We start from the raw sequence: 19,856 nt of genomic DNA, 5'->3' as shown, positions 1-19,856 counted from the left end.
AGAGATGTTAGCTACGGACAGCACACTTGACACCTAGACTCCGCAGAGGGGAAGAACCTGCAAGAGATGAAGACCACTAGTATGAATATCCTGAGTAACTGGCAGGTTTTCATCCCACAGTGCCTACCAGCAGACAGCAGGGACCGACCAAAGCAGAGAAACAGCAGTCTCCTGATGTCCCCAGAGGAAATAGTGAGGTGTCACAGTGAGTGATAGTTTCTCTAAGAATCCCAGGACAGACATGAGCGGTGCCTTGTCTGGAAAGCAAGCTGAAGCATAACTAAGACAAAGGGCTCACATCATGCAAAACAGGAACAGCAATCTTCACAGGCAGGCTGATATCAAGAGCAGCTGAAATGACACTGTTATTACTCTGTGGTGAAATTTGGAGCTGTATCACTGGGGGAGGTCAGAATGGGACAAACCAGGTTGGGTTTTACTGATTTCCTTGTTTCAGAACTGCCCCAAAGACACAACCCAAAAACGGTGACCAGCTGCAGCCTGGAGTGACTGTGACCACACAGTGCTAGATCCACCTGGGCACTAGCTGGGGTGACTGGCCTTGGAGGTGCTAATGACAGCTCTCTTTACAGACCTCAGCATAATGATAGTGCTATGCCTACACAGGCTCCACTCAGAGCTGGGGTCCAGTACCAGCTGCCTCATTTATAAATTTCACAGCTCCAGTAAAGTGAGTCAAGACCAGCACAAGGGTGTGGGCTTGAGATGTTATCCCTGCTTCCAATACAGGTGACATTAGAAAGCAGAAAAAGTAATTCTGAATTCTGTAACAGAAGATAAAAGTATTTCAAGGATTATCACTACAGACTAAAGGGTTTAGAAGTACTATCACATAACAGATAAAGGAAACATCTCACCATCCAGCAGCTCATAGATCAGCACAAAGTTGTTCTTTATGTTCTCCTCACTGATCTTCCCGAAGTAGGCAGTCATCACGTCACACATCTTGTAAAGAAACTCGAATACCATGGCAGCGTTGACATTTTGCTTGGTGACAGCAGCCAGCCAGATGTTGGAACGCTTGACATGGAAGAAACTTGTGCGGGCGATGTTGGTGACAGGCGAGCGTACCTGCTGCCGTGCATGGATGACATTGACGCGGAAGGCGTCCACAGCATTCCGCCTGTGAGACCATCACCAGAGACCAGTTAGAGCGGCCAGGCTGAGCACAAGCTGGCTGCACAGTTCTGCTTATGCCACTGCAGTCAGACACTGAACTACACACACCAAGCTCACTTCGGACAGGTGCCTGGGGATGTCTCCAAGGACAAGTGAAGGCTCTGAGCAGAGTTAGACATTCAATTCTGTGCAAACTATAGCAGAGACACAATGCCTATGGTCTCTAAGGAGCTTTGGACTACAGTGCAACTGTAGTCACAAGGAAAATCTGACCTCCATCTGGAGGGGAAGGAGCTCTCCCTTCAATTAATTTTGCTAAAACTCCCAGCTGCCTGCTGTAGCTGGGAACAAACACAGTAGCAGACTATAGCTCAAAGAGCCCAGTTTTGAATAAACATCTAATTACTGTCTATTCTGCATGCCCAGGCCTTCATACTCTTGCCCCAAAGCAAGCTGGGTTCTCCTGAGATATGTGTCAGTGGCAGCTCCTCCCAGACATACCACTGAGGAAAACACACCAAAACCTACCCAGGTCACCTGACAGAGGTCAGTGCCCAGGTACACCATAAAAGGGAGCTTTAGGTCTCAGATCCACCTCACCTCTGTACCCCCAGGCACCATGGAGGGCAGACTCAAAGCAGCAAGCAGGATTAGGAATATTTTTGGCTTTCCAGTTACACACGTCCTCTCAAGCCTGACAGGCTTTAGAACAGGTCTCTTGCACATGGACTTAGGGTCCTCACAGAGCAATGTGCTGGTAGCACTGCATTACATGCACTGGATGCTCCAGTACGGTAGAGGTTCTGCACAGTGCTAAAAAGGCACTGAGCAAGCTTCCCCCAGTTGCTGCCATCTTGTCTGAACGACCTATATACTGGTAACAGGGAACAAATCCCTCCTAGGTAAACAGGGATGTCTGAGTGGCATTCTGGATGCCAACTCTTCCACACTGGTTTCCTTATCCCATAGCTACAAGTGAGGATAATGTTCCCAAATGAAGTTAATGTCCACCAATCCTAAGAACAGAGAAAGGCATCACAGGGGTTTTATGTGACAAGACCAAGACTCAAAGCAATAGTCTACACACCAAGCTAAGACTCATCTAGGTTTGCCTTATTAATCATACTCTCAAGACACTGCGTAGAATGGGAGGTCTTCTGACTGCACAGTCAAGGCCACGGTACTGATAATGCAGAACCATGTTTGAGAGCAGACAGTAACAATATCCTCACAAGCAAGAATACAGGGATACAAATGCTTGTAAGCATTGAGGGTTGTCAGCAACCCAGCAGACAGTTCCAAGTTTGAAAACAAAGGATATTCAACAGGAACATTGGCTACCACAGCAGTTGTTTGTTCTCTGAAGGTCTGGGTACACATATAGAAGCTTCATCAGTAATCACGCTCCCCCATCAGCAAAATTCTGGCCTTCAAATGCTTCTTAGGCTTTATTGCTCCAGAGGTTTTGCAAGTTTGAGTTAAAATTAATATTGCATTTCTACCTTAGTTTTTTCCATAAGAAAGTAATTTAATCTACTATAAAATAGTATCTAAAAGCCCACTCCTCCCCATCAGTAAGCCTTCCAAGGAAAATTCAGCTTGTTCTGGAGCATCAGCCCTCCCAGCCTCAAGTTCTAACCCACTAGAACTAGTATGAGAACCAGCAGACTGGTGGATGCTAGAAGAGAAGCCTCAGGTTGGTGAAGCTTTTCTAGAACACCAGTTGCCCACGGTGAAGTGCCAGTCATGGCCTACCACGCGTCTCTTACCTATTGCTACAGCAGCCAATGAGATGGGATGGACAGAAATGGCGCCAGCGGAGAAAGGAGGAGTGACAGCAACAAGAGAAAGGGTTAGAAACACACACACAAGGCACAATGAATCCAAAGAGATAAGGAGAGACCAAACAGCACCCCTCCCCCCTGCTCCTGGGCACAAAAGGCCAAGGTGGTATTGGATGGACAGTTAACAAGCTGTGGCTGCACTGTAGCCCTCACAAGGCACAATGCTGACATGTTGTGGCCAGGCTGCCAGCATAGGCAGGTTTGTGTCTGGCAGAATTTTGGGGTAACTGGGTGTTTAGTCCAGATGAGCTGCATCCATACCACACCAGTGATACAGTCTGTTCTGGTAATATATGTGGCAGGCCTTGGAGGAGAAAAACCCCAACGCCTCTATTGAGGTATTGACTGGGGACCATGGAGTATCAGGTATCTTCTTCCCAGTCTGCCTCAGAATGTGGCTGCAAGTCTGAGGGAGCATTTCTATGACAGTACTCATGTGAAGCTGTTTGGGTTGATGCTTTCTGGCTTGGTCCAGCCAACAAGAAATGCAGCAAGTCTGAAAGAGCTGTAGCACATCTGGAGAGATACAGCACATCCTAGAGACTCAGGACACTGCTCTATCCAGCTTGCACTTTTTTCCTTAAGGGTCAAGAACCATGAAGCCAAAAGGATGTATTAGAAGCTCAGAAACCAAATGCCTATTAAGTTTAAATTGCATGCAGTTTGTCACGTAAGCTGCCCAGTTCCAAATAGCTTAATTTTGTTAAATAGCTACATTTTTAAATGCAGGTAGGTTCTCCCAATGACTATGTCACTGAAGAACAAGGCACTTGAAGATCACAGTAGAGCCCTCCATGGTACGCTGAATTACATACATAGTACTTAGTCTTTTATTCATTTTTTTAGAAGGCTGCTTATGCATGCAGCTAGCTGCTGTATGGACAGATGCACTACATGCACTGAAGCCATTCTAGGTAGCAAGCAAAGAAAATCCAGCCTTTGTGGTACTTCTGCCTTTACCAAAGTCAAGGGAACTGTTCCTTCATTGACCACTATTTTGCTCATTAACATTTGAACTAGTATGTGCTCATTTAGAGCCTTAAACTGTGCAATGGTAGGGGTTTTCATAACCACAGATAACCTTTCATCTCCCCCAACACATAGGTTGGAGGCTTCAGAACGTAAAGGCAAGTGCCAAGACCAACGAGTCTTATGGGTAAATCATTCAGAGGCCACATGAAGACAGGAGGCAGTTTATGCTCATTTCCCATCCAATACACCTCCCAAACAGCTGGATAGGCTCAGCCCTCAGCACTTCAGACCTATTGTTCAGAATTAAGAACTGCATAGTGCTCTAGAAATCTATTACCTGACTGATTGGTTAGAGACAGACCTCCCACAGAGTTGAATCCAAGCTAAAATGTCATGGCTATTCCTTCCCCTATCTTACTCTGAAGGTTACTAAAAGTTCTTAAGTAGACCTGGTACTGATACTAGTGTTCAGAATGGGAAATGGCAGATACTCAACTCCACTTGCTTGCTACAGAGATGAAGATTCTGGGCTACCTGATCTTCCACAAGATGAGACATAGCCAAGACAACCTGTTTGATAAGGTTATCTGTCTTTAAAAAAATTCCAACCAGGTTTGAAGGTCTGTTTCAGAAGGAATCCAATACCTTGGGGAGCAAGCTTGGTTAACAGCCAACACCAGCTCCACCTAAGTCACAAGAATGACATTTTCACAGGAACTGACTGGAAGATTTCACTCAAGGGATCACCTGAAGTCCTACAGACCTAAATCATTCTGGCATCTTTTGTCAAATGAAAAAAAGATAGGATCAAGCAGGAAATTGCATTTTCACAGTTTTGTGTGGCCAGGCAGCATGAAGTACTTTATCACATACTGAACATAAGTCACTCGCTTTGTAAGAGGAATGAGCCAAGACAAAAAGCAACACAAGATCACTAAGTTAGAAATAGCTACTTCACATCCCAGCTTGTATCTTCACAGCCAAAATGCCCTTTAAATTAAAAGGCCTTCTTGAATAAACATCAGCTCGAAGACAATCCTGTCTAAGTTTGCAAGTCAAAAAAAAAAAAAAATTGCCAGGAACTGCAGTAACAGCATCCCTAGGCCTTTCCCCTCCCTCACACACTCTCAAAATGTATCTCTAATCCAGATGGGCTTTGCTCAGTCACTGTTCATTGGGGAAACATTACAAAGTCAGATTTGGCATATGAATTGCTCTGAAGAACTTCAGCTAGGAAGTATTCAAGACCGGAAAGAATCGGTTCAGCAGAGGAAAGGCAGAACTTTGTAGCCAGTAGTTTTCTGAATCAGAAATATAATGTTTCCTTGCTCAGCTCTGTGTCAACCATAGAACAACTACTTTGCCTTAGCTGACCTAGAACACACAAACAGATTTAAAACTACTCAGGTGAAGCCTTCTTACAGACACTGTGTTGACTCCTATTTGATCTATGAGACAGTGCAAGCCTTGACTAGTGCTACCCCAACTTTTAACCTCCCCTAGACAATCCATAACCAGAAAAGACACGCTCTTGAGACTTGAGGGGTCTGAAGGCAAACCACCTTGACAATTTTTTCTAAGTCACGGCCACAGGTTATTTCACAGCACATTCTACCACTACTCATTGTGGAGACCTGGTACAAACTATTTCTTCTTAAATTAATCAGACGTAGCTCTCTTGTTCAACTTTCAATTAACACCTACCATAACCCTGCTTGCTTTCCATTAGCTGTTTTGGCTCTGTTAACTTCAATTACTAACTTCCACCTAACGCCTAACAGTAGTGAAAGAGAAGCCACCTTATGGTTTCAGTCCAAGCATCATCATCATTTGCTATCAGGTTCCTTATAGTACTATCCACTGTCTGGATAGTACTATAAGGTCCCTTCGAGGAACTAACAGACTAAGGATTGTACAGATCCTAAGTGAGCATCATAACACTTGGGTGAAGTGCAAAGAGACACCTACCTTTAATCTACCGAAGGCCTTCAGTGCTTTCCACAACTAATTACCCAATGAATGTAAGCTTTTCATACACAAGGCTGCCATACAATGCTGGAGGACAAGATGCCAACTTAAAGTACACAGCTGTGGTTACTATGAAACTGCTTGCAGACATAACTTTCCAAGACCAAAGTGTCTTCTGCATGCCTGCACTCGATGCTAGTTGTCTATGTTTGAAACTAATTCAGAGCCCTGGTTATAGTGCATGGCAGAGTTCCCACATTACTATCCCATAAAGTTTTAATGATGCAGTGAAGCTGGTGGACTCCTGCAATGGCAAAGCTGCTGAAGCATTTGGAGCAACAGCCAGATCTCTACTATCCAAAACAGTCCCAGGTTGCCTGCAAGTCATTCTTTACTACCATCTGTAGGTGACCAGGGCTTAAGAAGCTTTTCTTTTTCTCTCTCAACTAAGCTTGGAGCAGCAAGTTGAGTTGCAGTTTTACATGCATGCACAGCTAATGCAGGACAAAGCAGCTCTGTGTTGTCGTCCACATCAACGAAAGACAGAAATGCAAAGACCAGGGATGCAACAGAAGCACTTACCCAATGTCATCCCGGTAGACTCGAGAGATTAAAACCTCTCCTTTGTGATTATAGATGAATAAGCCTCCAATCATGATGGAACTTTAGTCTTCTCTTCCCATGTTGCTTAAGACCTGAAGCAAGAGAGGGCATGTATCAATAGGCAGCACCACAACAAGCAATACATCAGGCACAGACCTTCGACATCTGCTGGCTATAACCAGGGAACAGACACCTTTTGTTACCAACACCCTCATCTAGAAGACAATTCTTACAATACCTGTGTGGTGCTGAGGACTTGACAGCACACATCCTAACGCCACAAGTGAAATGAACTCCAGACGACTGCAGGGAAGCACAAGTGGAGGTTATGCTCAGAGATATTCCTGAAAGTCTGATGAAGTACTTCACTCATCTTACTACATCTGGCCAGGCTAGCAAATGGCCAAGGCTCAGGAGGGCAGCTAGAGATTTGTGAGCAGCTCAGATGATGGAAGCAACAGTCTGCCTCATGCTTACATCCTGAATAGGAGAATACAGAGCTCCTTACTTATAAAGGGTCTACTAGAAACAGTGTTTTACTTCAGAGAGGAAGGAAGTAGCCTCATTGCTGCAGTTACTGATCATACTTTTTGATCTGCTGGGATTTTATACGGAAAAGCGTTTCTACCACACAGTACAGACTGCATGTACCAGGACAGACTCACATCCCTAACTACACACTCGGCTCTCCAGATCAGCATTCTGTCCCTCATGTTTGCTGCAGAACTGCCTCTCAGGGGCACATGATAACAAGGACTCAAAGAGGAAGCCCACTGGGAACCAACTGCTTTGTTCCAGACTGAAGGAGTCCAGGAATCCCAACAATTGCCAAGCGGAGTGACGGTCTGAACTACTCAGAAGCCACTCAGGAGCTTAGATCTAGGTGAATACATACATCTACCATGCATCCTGCCACACAAGGCTCAGAATGTGACTGCACATCGTAGCCAGGATTGAAGCTTAAAATTAGCACTGGAATAGATGCAGGTTTACTTCTCATTCCATGCAGCAGCATGGATGGATCAAGCCTCAAATATTCATAGTATCTGGTCTGTTCTTTGAACGTGCGACTACACAGGGCTGGAACTACAAGCAAATTAAAGACTCTTTACTTCTACTATAAAAAGTGTCTATCTCCCTAGTGACTAGGATCCAAATCAGATGCAATTAGTGGTTAAAGTCTTTTTACACACAAGTCCACACAAGTGTTTGAGATGTCACCAAGCCCATTACTAGGATCTGGACAGGTTGGACTGATGGGCCAAGGTCAACTATATGAGGCTTAAAAAGGCTAAGTGCCAGGTTCTGCATTTGGTTAACAACAACTCCATGCAGGCTCAGGGAAGAGTGGCTGAAAAGCTGTCTGGCAGAAAAGGACACGGGGTGTTGGTGAACAGTCAGCCAAATGTGGGTCAGCAATGTGCCCAGGTGGCCAAGAAGGCCACCAGCATCCTGACTTGTATAAGAAATAGTGTGGCCAGCAGGACCAGAGATGTGATCACCCCTCTGTACTTGGCCCTGGTGAGGCTGCACCTCAAATACTGTGTTCAGTTTTGGTTCACTCCCTACGAGAAGGACATAACAGTACTGGAAGGTCAGTGTGTCAGTGACCAGAGAAGGTCAATGAAGCTGGTGAAAGGTCTAGGGCACAAGTCTTATAAGAAGCAGCTGAGGGAACTAGGATTGTTTAGCCTGGAGAAAAAGAGGCTCAGGGAATTCCATCTCACCCCTCTACAACTCCCTGAAAGGAGTGTCAGGTGGTGGACAGCCTCTTCTCCCAAGTTAACAAGAGAGAAGACTTGAAGCTGTTTGCTGTCATCCTAACAGGGGAGGTTTAGGGTGGATATTAGGAAAGATTTTTTCACAGAAAGGGTTCTCAAGCCCTGAAACAGGCTGCCCAGTAAAGTGGTAGAGTCACCCTCCCTGACAGTATTGAAAAGATATGTAGATGAGGCGTCAAGGGATGCCATTTAGTGGTGGAGTTGCCTGTGCTGGGTTAACAGTTGGACTCAATGATTTTATAGAATAGTTTAGGTTGGAAAAGACCTCTGATTCAGTAACTGCATGGCAAGAGGTTCTCAGAAGCAAGTAAGCCCTGGCAAACTACCACTTTTACATAGCCTTTTACATGGCAAGGCTGTAGCCTTTGCTGATCTCTGCAGGAGCACTGATTAACACTTCAGAGCCCAAACTGAGAGCAACATGGCCAAAAGGCACCACTGGAGTGGGAGGTCGCCACCATAACCCACTGTAACTGGGGGCTAGTGCCTCAGAAGTTACCCTTTTAAACCGATGGGTTTTTTCAAAGGGCGGCTGTTTCGAAGAGAGCTAAAAAGCTGGTAGATATTACTGATGCAGAACACTTTTTAAAATACACAACTACTTCACCAGATCCCATCCCAGTCATACGTACTTCTAATCACTCAGGTCCAAGTCATAGTACCCACTCTAGCAACTGCTGGATTGGCTTAGTCCAGAGAAGAACACTAAGAATGCAACAGGGCAAGACTCATGACTAATTCTTGGGATGAACACATAGGCATTTCTCAGCATGGGCACTGTAGTCCATGAGATAACCAGCCATCTCCAGACTACTGTTAGGGTGGGTTAGCCTACACCCAACTCATCTGGGGTGGGTGAAGGGATAGGGAGAGGTTAGCCTAGACACATGCTGACAGTGAAGTGATATGTGTCTGCTCAAGGAACACAGCAAAATGAAGTTTAAAGTGACCTAGTCTCAGATCATCTCAAAGGTCAAGGAAAAAAAACAACCCACCAAAAAAAGCAAAGGGACAAACAGACTTCCAGGGCAGAGTATCAAGTATAGAGTATTAAGAGCAATGCAAATGCATCCTCTACAAGTTGTGTTCAAGAAACTAAAGTAGATTCCTGTTTGAAGGAACTACTGCAGACGTAATAAAACAAAATTCATGGTGCAGCCACTATTTTTCATTTTGGAAAGACAAAAGGGAAACTTTAAATTTCATAAGCCTTTTCACCAACATTTTTAGCTATATCTAATGAGTCCCCAGAGACTAACATTACACATACTTCTCTGCTATGACTCTTCAGCTGCCAGATGGCTGCTTCAGCTCATTAAAAGGAAAAGGAAAAATAAAATAATAAAAATAATTAAAAAGTCAAATAAGTCAAAATAGTGAGAAACAGGCAGAGGAGCAGTTTTTCAAAGCTCGGTAGAGAGCCTCCTGGCTTTTACTCCCACATGCCGCTGGTCTCTGGCTATTAACAGCCTGCCTCCTGACACTTGGCAGTGGCTTCATGTGGCACTGTCACCAAGAAATTTTGATGTTTGTGACTCCATCTAGCAGAGAAGAGGCTTTCAAATATGTTTTTCTTCCACTCCTGTTAACGACACTTTATAAGTTCAGGGTACGAGGATTTCATTTACTTCCAGGATAAGTCTGTCACCAAACCTATGAAGGAAAAGGCAGCACACAGTCTGAGACTCCCACATAGAGTCACTCACTGTCCCATGTAGGGGAGACTGAGGCTACACAGTGGGGCTAGCAGCAAGGCCAGCATTGCCACGTGAGAAGACAGAGACAGTCCTGTCAGCCAATAGAACAAAACCAGGTCCTCAAATTTAAGGAAGTGGCTGCACCACAGACTCAGGAGTACTTACATGAACCACATATGGCCCTAACAGGCATGCAGGAGGCCACTGAAAGGTAATGGGCAGGGCTAGAACTCAACAGAAAACATCTGAACACAATTGCCCAACAAGTCTGGCAGCTGTAATTCAGTGAACATCTAACCAACGTACATGACCTTTCAAATGATGAAAAAAAAGTGAGAACCATTATGGCAATGAAAGCAACTTGCTGCATACCCCAGGAATCTCTTTCCCACTTTGTACATTTTCATTCCAGATAAGGGACAAGGATATCTTTTCAGACTGCTACAGTGCTGGCTTCCACACATGCACATGTACTATTACTATCAAAGGTGAGGAAGAGTTTCTGCATCCTCTTAAGACTTACCATTGTATAGAAGAGTTTCCTGGAAGCTTATGCAACTGCTAAAAGCTGGATCATATGAATCCAACAAAACCTTTCCAGAAGATTCTTAGAAAGCACATCCTAATCTTAGAAAAAAAGTAATCTCCCTCTTGGGTTTTAATGCTGCTTAAGTTATTCGTTTCACTATTTTTAGCATAAAGGAAATGTCTGCTTTGATGAGCAACAGGATCAGACACAGCACATACAAGACAAAGCCCCTTGCCAGCATGACAAGCCAATCACTTTCTGAAAAAGCCTTGATTTGAATATTTACTACATTACTATAAAACAGGTAGAAGACTACTGATCAAGCTCTGTGATAGAAACTAAAAGCCTTCTTTCAGGATGCACAAACTTGAAATGTTGATAGTAAGGCTATGCTTTCTCATATATTAGCTTAGAACATGTTCTACAATAGCTTCAGTTACATGAAAAAATACCAGCATTCTTAACTGTTTCACAGGACTAAGCAGCACAGTCAAATGCTTTCTTATATGTTAGTACAAACATTAGATGGAGAGTACATACAGTGTGATTCAACAGCGTTTAGTCTCTTAAAAGAGTCTGTCAAAGAAACCCCAGGCTACTTCTTATGCAAGTATACTGGGAGCTGAGTTCAGGCTTCAAACTTTCCAGGTATGGTTGGCTCCTAGCCTAAACAGTTTCATTTGCATGTTGAAGAGCTGCATTGGATCATTCTGCAGATCTGCTGGCCCAATGTCTTATCTCTGGCCTTGACAATGTAGGGACGGTCAGATAACAGTAAGAACAGGTCAAGAAAACACTCCCCAGGAGATCCTTCTGCAATGGCTTACTTTAGAACTCTCAATGGATCTCTTTAAAGTATTTGCCCAGTTTCCTCTTGAATCTCTGCCTCAGCAGAATTCCATGGGAAAAAAAGTCTAGTTTTCTAACCACTGTATAAAACATCCTCCTTTTAGTTTTAAGCCTGCTTTTTCTTCCTTCCTCCAGCTTCATTTAATGGCCTCCAGTTCCAGTGAAGGAAGAGGCAATTAAGAACTAGCTCCCATACTCTGTCTCCTGGCCACTCAGGATTTTGCACATCTGTCCTGTCTTCACTGCCCCTTTCTCAGAATGGGATACCATCCCTGCTTTCCTCAGCTGTTCTTCACAAGGAAATTGATGTATGGTTTGGTCTTTTTCAGTCCTTTCCTTTAAAAGTTTTCCTTCAGGAAGTGAGCACAAAGCTGCTGAGTTATTCAAGATGTAAGCAAACCATGATACAGGCAGTATGACATTCATACATATCTTGCTTTGATCTTTCCTTAGTGGTTCTTGATATTTAACTTATGTTTTTAAGCCACCATTCAGCAAGAAACTAACAATCATCTGTCCTAACTCCAAGATTACTCCAAATTTGGTCTTCAAAGGCATCATAGGTGAAGCCAGAAATGTCTTTGCTCCCTACCCATATCCACCATCGTACATCTATATACCTTGAATCTGGCATGCCATTTTACCATCCCATCACTGCACCTCTGTGCCATTTTTGACATGCTTTGTCCATGATACTCTGATCACCCTCATATCTACACATCCCCCCCACACTTCATCATGACTACTGATCAGGACAGCTGTCATTTGCTACAAACCAGGAGCAAGCAGAGAGATTTGCCACCAAACAGCTGATGCATACGAGCTGTGCTATGCTGGTTCACATAACTCCATACGGAACAACTTGCTAGAAGTCAGAAAGAGGTGGGTTCTGTGCTATGTGAACCCCTGGTTAACACCTGAGGTAGTAGTTTCACTTATTACAGGTTTAACCTGAGAATTGGGACCATTCTGCCAGCTGATTTTATAATGGGAGCCTACCCAACATAAATAGATCTGAGAGATATCTACCAAAATTATTTCACATGTAGCAGCAGCTTGTGTCCATACCAGTTACAATTCAACTCAAGCCTAAAAAAAACCCACATTAATCCACAGCTCAGATTAAATCTGAATTCACATTTAAATGTAGATTACCCAACTCAATTTCTGTCAGCACTTGATAAAGTGTTTCCAGGTACCAAGCAAAGTCATGTGGGCCAAGAACAGAGAATACAAGGAAAGTTTTAGATGACTAACTCAACTACACTGGTTATTGGTTGGTTTTCTGAAGTAGTTGAAGGACAAACAGCATAAACCTCTTGCTGCACTCCTATCTAATGACATCAGGAACCAAAGAGATCTCAAGAGCACAAGATATTTAACACAATTAATTATAAGCTTGACTTCTGCAGTCCAACATCTTGAAGAGTTCCAAGCACTGCAAATACAGGCAGCACAAGGGCATCAACACAACTTACAACAAGCTTGGTATGGCGCAGTGTCATTCTCTCAATCAGCCTTCACCAAGTTTGATCATGATTGAATACTGACAACATCCCAGTCTTCTGCTAAAGCCTTGCATTACATCCCTCCCAGACACAAGATTGGAATGACTGCACTCCCTCCTCATTACAGTTACTTCCATCAGCTAATGGGAGCATGTCCACACAGCTGGAAACTCAAGAGGTGGAGTGACTAGCCCAGACATACATGAACAGATGAGAAGAAAGCTATACAAAGTACAGCATGCAAAAAAAAGTTGCTTAAAGCTTAGCAAGAAGAATGGCTCTTTAAGACAACAATGTCTCTCCTTGAAGTGGCTGCAGTGAAAATAAGCCTGCTTTGTTTTGATCCTCATTTGTGTTTCAGTACAAGTTTCACAGGCACTCGCTTCAACTATTTCAAGGTTACAGTGCAACTAGAGTGAGGTTCAGCAGTGCAGTTCAGACTTGTATGATCTTCCACGTGTTTTTAAATAATGATAGTTTTCCTTTCAGATCAGCTTTGAAAATTAAAAGATTCTTGTGCTTACAATGGTTAAGAACTGCAGGGAACAGGGCTCAAATTAATTTGAGAGTGACATTCAGTGACTCACGACTGTTGGCATCAGAAGGCCCCAGAATAAGAAATCCACCACAGGAGATGGGTTCATCTGCTCACTGCACAGAAGAGCCATGACTCAGAAAGCTTCCCAGCATTGCTCAATCAGCTTTTAATGACTCATTCTGCTCCTCTCCACAGTCAGCCTTTTCTAGAGAGCCTGCCCTACACCATTTTTGAGCTTCCTCAGTCTAACAGCTCAATGCAAGACATAGTTTAAGAGCAAAGCCTATTGCTTCTTCAACTGTTTATCACTGAGTTCCTGGAAACCAAGATGACTCTGGCTGAAGCCTCTGGGTTCAATGGTCCATCAACTGCATTTTCAGAGCTTTGCATCTCCACTCCTTGTTTCACCAGCTCGAACATATGGTGAGCTGCTCCACACTGCTAGCGACAGCCCTGTTTTCTAGTTATAGTATGGATGGGTTTATTCTAGTTCAAGTACAAAGAAGGTCCACATGCATGCTGTACTCACACCAGTTGGTGACTAATCACCTTAAGTTAGGAATAGCCATCTCTCAATACACCCCACAATTTTTTTAAGGGGATAACTGCTGGAGTAGGAGTGAGAACTAACATCTGAATGCTGGTCCTATAAATACCTAAGGCCAGTTAATTTCCTGCTCTCTATATTCCCATATATTTCTATTTCAACCCATAAAGAGAAAGGAAAAAGACCAGCAAAAGCATCACAGGCAGACCACATATTTATACACACTTATAAACCTTCTAAAGACTTGGGGCTACTTGAAAATGTGTTTTCACTCCAATGAAAACGACAGTGTTAAAATACAGCTTTATAGTGACTGTGACAAAGGTATAACATGGAGACGAACAGCTACAGAACAGAACCCATATATAAATGAAGTGCTGGGTTGCAGATTTGAATGCATTTCAGCAATTACATAACTGAGTAACAGCAGGATTAGCTGGACCTACAATGACACGACAGGGTAGCGTGCACCTCATAAAAAGAACTAGGCACACTCATCCCAAAGCTGCTGTATACACCTCTCAAACCATCACAGCATCTTTCATGAAGCTCCAAAAGCCACTCTGCAGCAGGGTAGCTGCACACCATAACCACGTTTTTTCAGAGAAAGATAAAGACACAGTAAAACACGGTATCTCAAAATTGGCTTTTGTTCACCAATTCTATTACAGATGGAAAACACTCTGTTTACTAGGTCTGACTTAAAGATGTGTGGTTCTCCAAAAGCCATCAGACTTTGCCCTTTCAGACAGCCACAGTGCCACAAACCAGATAGGTGTGGGTGCGCTCAGGAGCACAGGTTCTGGCAGCAGTATCCTGTGGCTGGGCTGTCGACAGCTTCACATAATCTAGGATGCAACAAACAGCTGAACTGGGAGCTACCTTGTGAGATGAACTAAATCTGCATTCAGAAGTGGAGTTTAACAAGTCCATCCTGCAGCCTGTAAGACTGAATCACTTCCACTGATTCTGACAGAACAGCTGTAGAAAAATGAACATCCAGCATGGAGCTTTTTTAGACTATACAAGGCAGTGGTAAAGAACAAACTAACAATCATAGTTTGTTTCTTCTGTAGGGCTTCTTTGTATCTGCAGCAACTCTTCTGGAAACATCATTTCAAGCAGTACCAATTCTCCTGTCTTTGTCCAGTTTCATTAGCCTCCTAGTCTCTCTACTTGAGAAGACACAGTATCACACCTGTAAGAAGACACTGTAGTACCAGTCATCTGTTCATTAGGGTATGAAAGACAAAGCTGAATTCTAGCCTAAGTCCCACATATACAGACATTCAAATGAGCGAATTTTTTTTTCCCCACCATATTTGTCTTATAACCTGAAGTCTTTCAGGTGACACCACAAAGACCATTACTATTTCCCTGCACCAACAAGAACAGTGTTAGCTTCAACCTACATCAAACTCTGGAACATAGTTTTCTGCCTTCTGTATTTGCACAAATGAAAACAAACAAACAAACAGGTGATCTGGCCAAATCCATTGCTTAGGAAAAACAGTGAATCTGCAGTGGACAGGGCAACATGGCTGCAGTAACGGCAGCTTCACATCTGGGCAAGAGATGCTTGTTCTAGCTCTGAAAGAACGAGGTACCGCCTGGAGGAAACAAGGCACTACCAATGTGCCTACAGCCTAACAGTACTGGAGTCACAGTAACTTTCAGCCTCTATTGGTATTCCTACCTCAGGAAAATGCAAGTGCAGTTTGTCTACATCCTCTCACATCAGTTTCCTCTGAACTCATGAGCCATGCTTGGCTGTTATCATGGCAGGTCTGCTTAGCAAGTCCTCTATGTCTTCTCTTCAGAGGTGCAGTGGTAAGATGGCAGCTTAAGAGTCAATGCTCAGGAGTAGCCTGACAGCAGGGACAGGGGTTCTTATGCTGCCCTAACAATATAACTGCAGTTTCACATCACCACCAAGAGCCTCAGGATGTGATGAGCACTGAGTGCATTTGTCCACTGGTTTCAGAATGCACCGCTGGGATCAGCTGTATTTTACTGAGCCTGCTGTATGGGTGCTACTCTCACTACAGAGACACTCTCCAGAAAAGAGTCCAGCACTACAGGAGGTGAAAAAATGTGACAGTCTGACAGTTACCTTAAACTCAGCCACTGACAGAGCAATCCAGAGGCTTGATCAGCAGAGCTGAAAGGACTCCTGCTCATCTGCAAAGTCATTTTGGTCACAGCCCCACTGCAAGACAAGCTGTTAGCTTCATCACGTTTCCTGTGCTATTAAGCACAAGGGACAAATAAAAGATGAGTAGTTGAGCCCAAAATCCAGTTACTCTGGGGTTTGTCACTCTTGTCAAGGGGCTAGAGGTCCAGAGAATTAGTCACAGCACAGACATCACTTATTTTGAATAAGAACAGAAATACTTATTTCTCTAATCTACACAGCACATCTAGGAAACAGCAATCACAAGTCAGTCAATAAGCTGGTGTAAACAACCAACCCATTTAGTAGTCTATTAAAAGAAAGTTTGGATTCTGACTTAACAGTAAGAAAGACTTCTGTCCATTAATAAGCTTATCCAACTAAGCAGTTCAAGGTGCATTTAGCTGCTAGAGTTCTCATCCAGGAAGAAACCTGGAGAGGTATTCCAGCTCTCACTCAGAGGAATGAGGGTAAATCATCAACTGTAACAATTTCTACATTCCAGAAATCAGTATGATCTTGGACAAGTGAGAGCAGCTGAAACAGGAGGAAGATTAGTCAAGCTGCTCTGGCAAACTGGTTATTCAGAAAACCAGTCCTTTCAGGCTATCCCTAGCATTATCAAACCAAAAGGCTTGAGGCTTGCAGAGATGTCATCACCTCACCAGCTAAGCCAAGCATATAAGCTTTGCTTAGAGGGTTGCATTAGCCACTTCCCAGGAGGCCAGGGGCTGCGCTTGGTTTTAAACAAGAGTATCTGCAATCACTTCATCCTGGGCAAGACAGCCTGCATAATTTAATTAAGAGGAATAGTGTGAGCTAAACAGCTACTGAGATAAACCCATCAGTTTCAGAGAAACTGTTCCTATTTTAAGCCAAATCCCATAAATCCCCATAACCAGTGGGCAGGAAGAGAAGCACATTCAACTCTTAGTAGGCTCTCCTCCTACAGTCTGCTTCTGCATGCCATACTGCACACAGCCAGTCTAAAGAGCAACAGGAGATAAATACTGACAAGAGAAAAACACAAGAAGCCCCCTCAGTGTGGTAAAACATCATAGGAACAGCATTTAACACTCCTCTCCATGCTATTATGAGTCCAACCTTATCTGAACAGTTTTAATGCTGCCTTCCATTTCCACCAGTTCCAAGGCAGCATTAAAGCCAGTCTGAAGCAACTTCAGCTTGCTGTTCACTCTTGAAGCAAGAAACTTTAACAGTGACCTGCTTTCCATTAAGCTAACAGAAAAGGCTAGAGACAGACTACAGTGTCAGTAAAAGCTTACGTGCTGCACTCTAGTAATGGTCTAAGTGTCCTGACTTACCAGTGTTCCTTTCTACTACTACTGTGGAGCAGATTAACTGTACTTCACATTCTGTGCCTCAGCCTGCAAGCTTTCAGCTGAGCTGTGAACCTGCTCCTGAGATCAAAATAATATGTCTTGCCAGTAACTTCTGACTCTAGATCATTCACTGAAGACTGCTATTGTCATACAGACCAACTACATTTGGCACCCTAAGCTGGACTTCTGTCCATCCTCCCATTCACCCTAAGAACAGTTATTAAATGCTTTAATGGTCTTCACTAATATAAGCTTAGAAAACCAGTGTAAGACACTGGGCTGCAAAAGACAATCTTGGCTTTAGTATTTCTCGGTATAGGGATGAGACAAGAAAAATTCCACTAGGACCACAGGATATTTCTTTATAAAGTCAATTTTGTTTAGTTATTGTTCCTGTTTCATAAAAAAAAAAAAAGGAAAAAGAAAGAAAGAAAAAAGTATTATCAACTTGAGTGCATTTCGAGTCATTTGTGCTTCAAAGAACACAAAATGGAACCCTTCACAGCCTCAAGACTCAAAGGCCAGAACTGTGTTCCTTCAGAAGGAGGAAGCAGCCAGCCATAATACCCTTCAAGGGCCCCTTACATGATCTCCCTGAAATAAACCACCACATCCAGTCTGCAGCTCAAAGGATACCAGTACCTCTGTCACTAGATGTCAGTAACATGGCACTTCCCACATAAAAGAAGTGATGCCTCCCTTCTGACAGGGAAAATATGGAAGTAGGCAGATCGTCAGCATCTGGCCAGATTAGAGATTGTCACCACAAGCAAACCTCACAGGGACAAGTACATCTTTTAGTATATGAAAAATAAAATAGCAGCTACAGCTCTGACAGCATTCAAGCAAACATTGCCCAACAAGGCACCACAGGAGCTTGTATGAAATTATAAGCTTGCAATACCTATTTTTCTAGGTGTAATACCTAGACTTATGAGCCATCCAGGCTCACCTATCTGGTAAAGTTTCAGGCTCAGATTTTGGCAGCCTGAGGCTAACACTTGATAGCAGCTTTGTCATAGTAAAGCAAGCAGAAAACAGATCGCAGAATCACACAGCTTATGTGGAAAAGACAAGACCAAAAGCGAGTCATTTCCTATTGAGGAGAGAAATCAGCTGCACTGGATGATAAACACGGTCTGCATTTCCTGCAGCTTTGCTGAATCCAAAAGCCTAGCCCAAGGAAGAATGGAACTGGAAGTGCACTTAGAAGAGCCGTTGGACGAGAGCCCATTTCAAGCCTCAGAACAAGGCACAATTTAGCATCAGTAGCACTGCATTCTCCCTCAGCAGATTTTCTAAGAAGGAAGCTAGAAGGTGCAAGCCATGACCCAGCTAATTCACATTTGTCTCAGCAGTACAAGGAAATAATTTTAAGGGAAGTTCCTGCCCGATCCGACTCCAAGACCTTTGCTCAGGCTGACCTAGCACACCAGCACACCAGCACACCAGCACACCGGTGCGGGCCTTCCCTTCTGTGCCACACAGAACTCAATTCTGTCCCCAACCTCACCCAGTTCAGCACCGCAGGGCTGCTACCCCAACTGTTCCAAGCAGGTAATTAACTAACAAAACCCCTCAACCCCAACCAGCGCGCTAGCAAAAGAGACAGATTCGGAGGGGCTGGGGTCGCCTAGTGGCCCCTCACAGAGGGTGGAGAAAAACGCTCCCGAAGGAGCAGCCCGGCTCCAAGACGCAACCCTACGACCCTCCTCAAAGGCAGCCAGCAGAGGAACCTCGCCTGGCAGGACCATCCCCCCTCCAAACCTGTCAGTGCTGAACCGCGCCCCGCAGGGTAGGCCCACGGACCCCCACACCTAGCGAGAGCCAAAGGGAGCTGCCACCCACAGCAGCTCGGCCACCACCCAGGCGCGGGCGCAGAGCGAGTCCCGCCGCAAGACGCCGCCCAGAGAAGAGGAGCGGTGCCGCACACCCCCGCCGTAAAGCCAAAGGACGGCCCTGGGCACCTCACCTGCCGCTGCCCGCCGCCACTCACTGCCCAGCGCCCAAGATGGCGGCCACCACCCCCCCCTTTCCTCCGCGCCCCCCCTATCACTGCAGAGCTGCCGGCACGCATGCCCCGCCCGCGCCCCGCCGCCTTCGCGCATGCGCAAACGCGGGAGGCGGAGCGGGAAGGGAGGTTCCGCGCGGGGGCTGTAGGCGCGGGCCGCGCTGGGAGCTGTAGTTCGGGAGGGCAGGCGGCGCCCGGGCTCAGGTCCCATCTCCTCCTCGGGCCGCGCGGGTAGGACCTGAAGGACATACGAGTGCGCCCAAGCTGGGAGACTGCTATTCTCTGCGCAGACCCTCCCCGCGACTCCCACGGCCCCACGCATGGGCACCCCCGGGGCTCCCCCACGTCATCGC

General features: G+C 44.8%; 1 protein-coding gene across 3 annotated transcripts in view; it reads right to left on the bottom strand.

Annotated features, from left to right (window-relative positions):
* The window catches only part of AP2M1 (adaptor related protein complex 2 subunit mu 1), a 29,896-nt gene extending 10,392 nt beyond the window's left edge, over positions 1–19,504 (bottom strand). For 2 of the 3 annotated variants that reach the window (XM_054386329.1, XM_054386327.1), the window contains exons 1-3: positions 19,465–19,504; positions 6,507–6,619; positions 879–1,144 (exon numbers count right to left, since the gene is read on the bottom strand). In XM_054386329.1, the coding sequence (XP_054242304.1) occupies positions 879–1,144; positions 6,507–6,580 (340 nt within the window). In that variant the 5' untranslated portion in view covers positions 6,581–6,619; positions 19,465–19,504. Of the gene's footprint in view, positions 1–878; positions 1,145–6,506; positions 6,620–6,765; positions 6,804–19,464 lie in introns of those variants that run through there. The other variant, XM_054386328.1, reaches the window with a different exon arrangement.
* Positions 19,505–19,856: the final 352 nt, after the last annotated feature.

The sequence above is a fragment of the Indicator indicator genome, chromosome 13, assembly GCF_027791375.1.
Source record: "Indicator indicator isolate 239-I01 chromosome 13, UM_Iind_1.1, whole genome shotgun sequence".
In the NCBI taxonomy this organism is placed as follows: Eukaryota; Metazoa; Chordata; class Aves; order Piciformes; family Indicatoridae; genus Indicator; species Indicator indicator.
Note: the sequence above shows the minus strand (reverse complement) of the source record. Positions and strands in the feature narration are given on the sequence as shown.